This window comes from Procambarus clarkii, chromosome 1 (assembly GCF_040958095.1).
Source record: "Procambarus clarkii isolate CNS0578487 chromosome 1, FALCON_Pclarkii_2.0, whole genome shotgun sequence".
NCBI classification, from domain to species: domain Eukaryota; kingdom Metazoa; phylum Arthropoda; class Malacostraca; order Decapoda; family Cambaridae; genus Procambarus; species Procambarus clarkii.
The window spans coordinates 13226556-13236976 of record NC_091150.1 but is presented as its reverse complement, the minus strand read 5'-3'; the positions used below and the strand labels follow the sequence as shown (position 1 = coordinate 13236976).

At 47.5% G+C, this 10421-nt stretch overlaps 1 protein-coding gene across 1 annotated transcript; it reads left to right on the top strand.

The window, feature by feature from the left end:
* Positions 1-3370: 3370 nt before the first annotated feature.
* On the top strand, positions 3371-7611 carry LOC138359280 (mucin-6-like). Its single transcript, XM_069318433.1, has 5 exons — positions 3371-4059; positions 4534-4947; positions 5454-6099; positions 6344-6911; positions 7064-7611. The coding sequence occupies exons 1-5, from the start codon at positions 3371-3373 to the stop codon at positions 7609-7611; spliced, it is 2865 nt and encodes a 954-aa protein (XP_069174534.1).
* Positions 7612-10421: the final 2810 nt, after the last annotated feature.

The window sequence follows — 10421 nt, the reverse complement described above, 5'->3', positions numbered from 1 at the left end:
ATCATAATCTTACTATCACCATAGCAACCCCACCACCCTCCTCTGCATAGAAAACCCCCCTACCCCAAAACCTTCCTGCCCCCACTCAAATACTCAACCAAATCTCCCTCACCCCACACCCAATCCCCACCCTTCTACCCCTCCCCTCCTCCCTCCGAGTACCCCTCCCCCCCCCCTTTTCCTTCCTGTCCTCCCTCCTTTTTCACCCCATACCCTCCCTGTCCCTCCCCTTTCACTTGACCCCCTACCCCTCATCCCAGTATCCTCTGCAACCCTGGTATCCACCTCACAAATCCTCACACCCATGGCACAGCTTCCCCTACCAGCGGAACACTCACCAAGGAGGAGATTTGAGACGGGACAGAAGAAAGTGAGCCTCAAGGCAATGTACACTAACATAGATAGAATTACAAATAAAGAAAATGAACTTGGAGAATGGGTACTAGAGGAAAAACCAGACATAATAGCTCTCACAGAAACAAAGCTAACGAAAACCATAACAAATGCAGTGTTCCCACAGGACTTTTATGTTATGAGGAAAGAGAGAGAAGGAAGAGGTGGTGGTGGTGTAGCCCTGCTGGTAAGAAAAGGCTGGGACTTTGAGGAGACGGTAGTTCAGGGATGTGAAGGTTTCAGTGACTACATAATAGGTACAATAACAACTGGAGGGCAAAAAATTATAGTCGTAGTCATGTATAATCCACCAACAAATGACAGAAGACCCAGACAGGAGTATGATAGAAACAACATGGCCACCATTAACATAATAGAGAGAGCAGCTTCTGTGGCTAGCAGAAATGCATCTGGACTACTAATCATGTGAGACTTCAATCATGGGAAAATAGATTGAGAGATCAGAGACCCACATGGAGGACCAGAAACATGGAGAGCTAAGCAGCTGGACGTAGCAACAAGAAAATTTCTAAGCCAGCACATCAAGGAACCAACAAGAATGAGAGAAGATGAACCAGCAATGCTTGATCTGATACTTACCCTAAATGAGTGGGATATAAGGGAAGTCAAGATAAAAGCACCCTTTGGAATGAGTGATCACACTGTATTGAGCTTTGAGTACCTGGTAGTGCTAGGAATTATATCCCCCCAAAACGAACTAGGAAACAAAAGGCTGGCATACCAAAAGGGAAATTATGAGGAGATGAGAAGCTTCCTAAGGGAAATACCTTGGGACACAGACCTCATAGCTAAGTCTGAACAAGATATGATGGACTATGTCACCCAAAAGTGTCAGGAGGCAGTAAGCAGATACATCCCGGCCCAAAAGGAAAAATCCGAGAAGCAAAAGAAGAATCCATGGTATAATAGGGCATGTATGGAAGCAAATAAACTGAACAAAAGGGCATATCTTGAGGTTATCTTGAGATGATTTCGGGGCTTTTTTTTAGTGTCCCCGCGGCCCGGTCCTCGACCAGGCCTCCACCCCCAGGAAGCAGCCCGTGACAGCTGACTAACACCCAGGTACCTATTTTACTGCTAGGTAACAGGGACATAGAGTGAAAGAAACTCTGCCCATTGTTTCTCGCCAGCGCCTGGGATCGAACCCAGGACCACAGGATCACAAGTCCAGCGTGCTACCCGCTCGGCCGACCGACCGACATGGAGGAACTTCCGGAATAACAAAACACCAGAAAGCAGAGAGAGATACCAGAGAACCAGGAATGAGTATGTCAGGGTGAGAAGAGAAGCAGAGAAAAGTTATGAAAATGATATAGCAAACAAAGCCAAGACCGAATCAAAGCTACTCCACAGTCACATCAGAAAGAAAACAACAGTGAAAGAACATGTAGTGAAACTGAAAACAGGCAAGAACAGGTATACAGGGAATGACAAAGAGGTGTGTGAAGAACTCAACAAGAGGTTCCAGGAGGACTTCACAACAGAACAAGGTGAGGTCACTGTGCTAGGAGAAAGGGGAATAAACCAGGCGGCCTTGGAAGGGTTCGAAATTTCGAGAGAGGAGGTCAAAAGACACCTGCTGGATCTGGATGTTAGAAAGGCTGTTGGTTCAGACGTGATCTCGCCATGGGTACTGAAAGAGAGTGAAGAGGCACTTTGCTTGCCACTCTCCATAGTGAGGTAGGACACGTGAGATAGGAGACCTTCCAGAAATATGGAAGACGGCAAATGTGGTCCCAATATACAAAAAGGGCGACAGGCATGAGGCACTGAACTACAGGGAAGTGTCTTTGACATGTATACCATGCAAAGTGATGGAGAAGATCGTGAGAAAAAAACTGGTAGCACATTTGGAGAGAAGGGACTTCGTGGCAAATCGCCAACATGGGTTCAGGGAGGGTAAATCTTGCCTGACTCACTTAATAGAATTCTACGACCAGGTGACAAAGATTAAGCAAGAAAGAGAGGGCTGGGTGGACTGCATTTTCTTGGATTGTCGGAAAGCCTTTGACACAGTAATGCATAAGAGGCTAGTACATAGGCTGGAGAGACAGGCAGGTGTAGCTGGAAAGGTGCTCCAGTGGATAAGGGAGTACCTAAACAGTAGGAAGCAGAGAGTTACGGTGAGGGGTGAGACCTCCGATTGGCTTGAAGTCACCAGTGGAGTCCCACAGGGCTCTGCACGCGGTCCTATCTTGTTTCTGATATATTTAAATGATCTCCCGGAGGGTATAGATTCATTTCTCTCAATGTTTGCGGACGATGCCAAAATTGTGAGAAGGATTAAGACAGAAGAGGACTGTTTGAGGCTTCAAGAAGACCTAGACAAGCTGAAGGAATGGTCGAACAAATGGTTGTTAGAATTTAACCCAACCAAATGTAATGTAATGAAGATAGGTGTAAGGAGCAGATACAAGAAATGTAAGGTGTAAGGAGCAGATATAGGCTGCAAGAAAAGTCTCTTGCAGCCTATATCCAGAGGATAACATCAGCGGCATATGTCCGGCTGCCCTACATACGAACGGCATTCAGAAACTTGAGTAAAGAATCATTCAGAACTTTGTATACCACATATGTCACCCATATTCATACCACATATTCCCACATGAAGGGAATTAATAGGGTAGATAAAGCCACGCTATTTAACACTAGAGGCACACGCACAAGGAGACACAGGAGTGCCCAAATGAGCCACAAAGATATTAGAAAGAACTTTTTTAGTGTCAGAGTGGTTGACAAATGGAATGCATTAGGCAGTGGTGTGGTGTAGGCTGACTCCATACAGTTTCAATTGTAGATATGATAGAGCCCAATAGCCTCAGGAATCTGTACACCTGTTGATTGACAGTTGAGAGGCGGGACCAAAGAGCCAGAGCTCAACCCCTGCAAACATAACTAGGTGAGTACAGCATTATTATCTTCACCATCCTAGCAGCATCCTCATCTGCACCATCCAATGCAGCATCATCATCTTAACCATCTATGCAGCATCCTCATCTTCACCATCCCCTGCATCATCCTTATCTTCACCATCCGCATATCAACCTCATCTTCACTATCCCCTTCAGCATCCTCATCTACACCATCCCCGGCAGCATCCTCATCTTCACCATCCCAGCAGCATCCTCATATTCACCATCTTCGCAGCATCCTCATATTCACCATCTTCACAGCATCCTCATATTCACCATCTTCGCAGCATCCTCATCTTCACTATCCCAACAGTATCGTCATCCTGACCATCTTTACACCATCCTCATCTTCATCACCCCCGAAATCCTCATCTTCACGATATCTGCAGCATCCTCATCTTAACCATCTCCGAAGCATCCTCATCTTCACCATTCCCGCAGAAACCTCATCTTCACCATCTCCTGTAGCATTCGCATCTTCAACATCCCCACGGCGTCCTCATATCTTCACCATCCCCGCAGCATCCTCATTTTCACAAACCCCGCATCATCCAAGTCTTCACCATCCTCTGCATTATCCTCATCGTCACTATCACCTTTATCATGCTCATCTTCACCATTCCCACAGAATTCTCAGTTTGATCATCCCCGTTGCGTCCTCATCTTCACCATCCTTGTTGCATCCATATCTTCACTATCTCCCGCAGCATCCTCCTCATCTTAAGCATCACCTGTAGCATCCTCTTTTCACCATCCTCCACAGCACCGTCACATTGACCATCCCCACAGCATCCTAATCTTCACCATCCCCGAAACATAATCCTCTTCACCATCCTCGTAGCATCCTCATGTTCACCATCCCCACAGCATTCTCATCTTCACCATCCCCCTGAATCCTAATCTTCACCATCCCCTGCAGCATTCCTATCTTCACCATCCTTGCAGCGTCCTCATCTTCACCATCCTTGCAGCGTCCTCATCTTCACCGTCCTGGTAGCAATTTAATATTCACCATGCGCTAAACATCATCATCTTCACCATCCTCGCAGCACCCTCATGATCACTATCCCTGAAGCCTTTTCATCTTCAATATCCTCTGCAGCATGCTCATCTTCACCATCCCCTGCAGCATTCTTACCTTCACCATTGCCGCTGCATCCTCATCTTCAGCATCTTCGTAGCATCAACATCTTCATCATCTCCACAGCATCCTCATCTTTACCATCTCTGCAACATCATCATATTCACCATTTTCGCAGCATCCTCATCTTCCCAATCCTAACCGCATCCTCATCTTGACCATCCTTACACCATCCTCATCTTCATCACCTCCAACATCCTCATCTTCACCATCCCCGCAGCATCCTCATCTTCACCATATTTGCAGCATTTTCATCTTCACCATCATCGTAGCATCCTCATCTTCACAATCTGAACAGCATCGTCATTTCCACCATCCCCTACAACATCCTCATCTTCACTATCCCTTGAAGCATCCTCATCATCACCATCCACGCAGCATCCTCATCTCCACCATCCTCGCAGCAGTCTCATCTTCACCATCCCCGCAGCTTCCTCAGCTTCAGCATCCCCCGCAGCATCTTTATCTTCACTATCACCGGTAGCATCATCATTTTCTTCACCATCCCCGCCGAATCCTCATCTCCGCAGTCTCCCGCAGCATCCTCATCTTCAGCATCACCTGTTGCATCCTCTTCTTCTCCATCCCCGCAGCATCCTCATCTTCACCATATCTGCAGCATTTTCATCTTCACCATCCCCGTAGCATCCTCATCTTCACCATCACCTGCAGAATCCTCATCTTCATAATCTGCATAGCATCGTCATTTTCACCATCCCCTACAACATCCTAATCTTCACCATCCCTTAAGCATCCTCATCATCACCATCCTCCCTTAAACCTAATCACCATCATCCCCTGCAGCATCCCCATCTTCACCATCCTTGCAGCATCCTCATCTTCACCATCCCGGCAACAACCTAATATTCACCATCCCCTAAACATCATCATCTTCACCAACCTCGCACCATCTTCATATTTACCATCCCCGCAACAATCCTATCTTCATCCTCCCCACAGCATCCTTATCTTCACTATTCCCGCAGCATCCTCATCTCCATCATAACCACAGCATCCTTATCTTCAACATCCCCTGCAGCATTCTTATCTTCACCATTACCGCACCATCCTCATCTTTACCATCACCGCTGCATCCTCATCTTCACCATCTATGTAGCATCCTCATCTTCACCATCCCCGCAGTATCCTCATCTTCACTATCTCTGCCGTATTCTCATCTTCACCATCCTCCACCAACATCCTCGTCCTCAACCGCAGCTTCTAAATTATCACCATCCCAGCAGCATCCTCATCTTCAACATCTTCGCAGCTTCCTCATCTTCATCATCCCCGCAGCATCCTTATTTTCACTATTCTCGCAGCATCCTCATCTCCATCATAACCACAGCATCGTTATCTTCACCATCCCAGCAGCATTCTCATCTTCACCATCCTCACAGCATTCTCATCTTCACAATCCAGCAGCATCGTCATCTTCACCATCCTCGCAGAAACCTCATCTTCACTATCCCCTGTAGCATCCGCATCTTCAACATCCCTATGGCATCTTCATCTTATCAAACCCAGCATCATCCTAATCTTCACCATCCTCCGCATCATCCTCATCATCACTATCACCTGTATCATGCTCATCTTCACTATCCCTGCAGAATTCTCAACTTCATCATCCTCGTTGCGTCCTCATCTTCACCATCCCTGTAGCATCCACATCTTCACTATCTCCCGCAGCATCCTCCTCATCTTTAGCATCACCTGTAGCATTCTCTTTTTAACCATCCTCCACAGCACCGTCACATTGGCCATCCCCGCAGCATCCCAAGCTTCACCATCCCCACAGCATCCTCATCTTCACCGTCCCCCTGAATCCTAATCTTCAGCATCCTCTGCAGCATCCCCATCTTCACCATCCTTGCAGCATCTTCATCTTCACCTTCCCGGCAGCAACCTTACATTCACCATCCCTGAAACATCCTCATCTTCACCATCCCCTGTATCTTTCGCTTCTTCACCATCCCCGCAGCATCCTCATCTTCACGATCCCCGCAACATCCTCATTTTCACCATCCCCGCAGCATCCTCATCTTCATCATCCAAGCAGCATCCTCATCTTCACCATCCCCGCAGCATCTTCATCTGGACCATCCCTGCAGCATCCTCATCTTCACCATCTCCGCAGAATCCTCATCTTCACCATCCCCTGCAGTATTCTAACCTTCACCATTACCGCTGCATCCTCAGCTTCACCATCTTCATAGCATCATCATCTTCAACATCCTCACAGCATCCTCATCTTTACCATCCCCGCAGCATCCTCATATTCACTATTTTCGCAGAATCCTCATTTTCCCAATCCCAACAGTATCCTCATCTTGACCATCCTTACACCATCCTCATCTTCATCAACTCCACCATCCTCATCTTCACCATCCCCGCAGCATCTTCAGCTTCACCATATCTGCAGCATCTTCATCTTCACCATCCCTGTAGCATCCTCATCTTCACCATCACCTGCAGAATCCTCATCTTCACAATCTCCGCAGCATCGTCATCTTCACCATCCCTTGCAACATCCTCATCATCACCATCCCCTGATGCATCCTCATCTTCACCATCCTCATCTTCATGATCCCCACAGCATCGTCATCTTCACTATCCCCACAGAGACCTCATCTTCACCATCCCCTGTCGCATCCGCATCTTCAACATCTCCGCAGTATCCTCATCTTCACCATCCCAACACCATCCTCATCTTCACAATCCCCGCATCATCCTAATCTTCACCATCCCCCCACTGATCCTCATCTTCACTATCACCTGTATCATCCTTATCTTCACCATCCATGCAGAATCCTTATCATCATCCCTGTAGCATCCTCCTTTTCACAATCTCCTCAGCATCGTCATCTTCACCATCCCGGCAGCAACCTAACATTCACCACCTCCGAAACATCATCATCCTCACCATCCTCGCAGCATCCTCATATTCACCATCCCCGCAACAATCCCATCTTCATCCTCCCCGCAGCATCCTCATCTTCATTATTCCCACAGCAACCTCATCGTCACCATACCCACAGCATCCTCATCATCACCATCTTCCGCAGAATCCTCATCTTCACCATCCCCAGCTGCATTCTTATTTTCACCATTACCGCAGAATATTCATCTTTACCATCTTCGTAGCATCCTCATCGTCTTCATCCCCTCAGCATCCTCATCTTCACCATCCTCGCAGCATTCTCATCTTCACCATCCCCCACCAACATCCTCGTCTTCAACATCCCGCAGCTTCTTAATAATCACCATTCCTGCAGCATCCTCATCTTCAACATCCCCTGCAGCATCCTCATCTTCACCATCTTCGCAGCATGCTCATCTTCACCATCCCCGCAACATCCTCTTTTTCACTATCCTCGCTGCATCCTCATCTTCACCATCCCCGCAGCATCCTCATCTTCATCATCCCCAGCAGCATCCTTATCTTTACTATCACCTGTAGCATCCTCATTTTCACCATCCTTGCAGCATCCTCATCTTGACCATCCCTGCAGCAGCCTAATCTTCACCATTTCCACAGCATCCTCATCTTCACAGTCCCCCTGAATTTTAATCTTCACCATCCCCCTGAATCCTAATCTTCTCCATCCCCATTTTCACCATCCTTGCAGCATCCTCATCTTCACCATCCCCCCACAGCATCCTTAAATTCACCTTCCCCTGCAGCATTCTTATCTTCAACATTACCACTGCATCCTCATCTTCACCATCTTCGTAGCATCCTCATCTTCACCATCTTCGTAGCATCCTCATCTTCACCATCCCCACAGCATCCTCATCTTCACCAACCCTGCAGCATCCTCATCTTTACTATGTCCGCAGCATCCTCATCTTCACATCCCCCAGCATCCTCATCTTCGCCATCCCCACAGCATCCTCATCTTCACCATCCCCCTGAATCCTACTCTTCACCATCCCCCTGAATCCTAATTTTCACCATCCCCATCTTCACCATCCTTGCAGCATCCTCATCTTCACCATCCCCCACAGCATCCTCAACTTCACCATCCCCTGCAGCTTTCTTATCTTCACCATTACCGCTGCATCCCTATCTTCGCCATCTTCATAGCATCCTCATCTTCACTATCCCAAGCATCCTGATCTTCACCATCCCCGGAGCATCCTAATCTTCACCATCCCTGCAGCATCCTCATATTCACTATCCCCGCTGCATCCTCATTTTCACCTTCCGGAGTGTTGTCACCTAGTTTCTCTGCCTTAGATTTCTGTGCGGATAATTTTATCCTTGAAAACCAGCATTGCGTCACTAGTTGGTGAAGCAATATTTCCTCTTATGTCACCAGTTGACAGTGTGTGGTTGTGAAGGAAGGGTTGTGTCAGTGTCACTGTTCTTGCTTCGCCTCCAGTCACTGTTGCCACCCTTACTTCACCATTAGTCACTGCCAACACTACCTTCTCCACTCAACTGCAATTGACAGTTCCACCCTCACTAAATTACCACTTGATCTGAGATAGTATTTTGACCTCACCTTCAAAACTGAAAAGAATTAACCAAAACATTTGTTCTGGTCTTGTGAATATCAAGAGTATATTTCGTTGATTTCGCGGCCCTTCGACTTTATTAATCATGAGTGCAGTCGGTGGATGGAGGGTTTGGGTGTCCTTGTTGATGGTGGTGATAGCCTCAACTACTTACCGTGAATGGGGGCGGGTGGAGATGTCCAAGATGGAGCTGAGTATGCTCCAGGACCAAGCAGCAGACTGGCAGAGCCAGCAGACAGGACTGCTGCACCTAGCACGTACCCTAGCCTCCTTGATGGGGTTAATCCCACAACGGCCCCAGCTAGACTCAGCGCTCCTCCACTCCCAAGATGACGACTCCGCCTGGCACTGGATAGCATCATACACAAGGTTGAGTGAAATTCTTCAGCAGATTGAGGAGCTAAAGAAGTTTTTGTGGCAGGTTGGTGAGGAACCACGGCGCCTGAGTAAGCCAGCCTAGCTGACTTTTCTCATAATAATTAGCGGCCTTCTCCTAATGAGTTAGACATGTGAGATGGTCGTTGATTGGGTAACTGGTGATGACATGTCGAGAAACTAGCTGGAATATAATGATCATTCGAGCAAGGAGCTTCAGTTTGAGATTAACACGTGTGATGGTGAAGATATGAATGATGAGAGTTGAAGGATCTATAAGAAGGCTGGTGAAGGGTCCGGTCTGCTAGAGATAGTGCGTGGCCTATAGGTGTGCCTGTGACCCTAGTGCAGGGGGATGGGGGATGTTTGTGTGTGTGTGTGTGAGCCTAAGGGTTTTTTGAGTGTCACCATCACACTCAATTAGGTGAGTGTACTCACCTAATTGTGCTTGTGGGGGTTGATCTCTGGCTCTTTTGTTCCGCCTCTCAACTGTCAATCAACTGATGTGCATTTTCCTGAGCCTACTGGGCTCTATCATATCTATATTTGAAACTGTGTATGGAGTCAGCCTCTACCACTTCACTGCCTAATGCATTCCACCATCCCGGCAGCATTCGGGATGGTGGAATGCAGTTAACCTGTTAACTACTCTGACACTGAAAAATTTCTTTCTAACGTCCCTTTGGCTCATGTGGGTACTCAGTTTCCACCCGCGTCTCCTTGTTCGCACACCACCAGTGTTGAATAGTTTATCCTTGTTAACCCTGTCATTTCCCCTGAGGATTTTGTAGGTAGTGATCATGTCTCCCCCTTACTCTACTGGTTCCTAGTGTCGTAAGGTGCATTTCCCGCAGCTTTTCTTCGTAACTCACGCCTCTTAGTTCTTGGACTAAGACCTCTGCACTTTTTCACGCTTCGTCTTGTGCTTGCCAAGGTACGGGCACCATGCTGGGGCTGCATACTCCAGGATTGGTCTTACATATGTGATATACAAGATTCTGAATGATACGTTACACAGGTTCCTGAAGGCTGATCTGATGTTAGCCAGCCTCGCATAT

Bases quoted from the DNA above. Each gene is read 5' to 3' on its own strand.
- LOC138359280 (XM_069318433.1), top strand. From the start codon at position 3,371: ATGCAGCATCATCATCTTAACCATCTATGCAGCATCCTCATCTTCACC. The intron at 4,948-5,453 runs GTAGCATCATCA...CTATTCCCGCAG, and splicing joins CTTTATCTTCACTATCACCG to CATCCTCATCTCCATCATAA. The intron at 6,100-6,343 runs GTTGCGTCCTCA...CCATCCTTGCAG, and splicing joins TTCTCAACTTCATCATCCTC to CATCTTCATCTTCACCTTCC.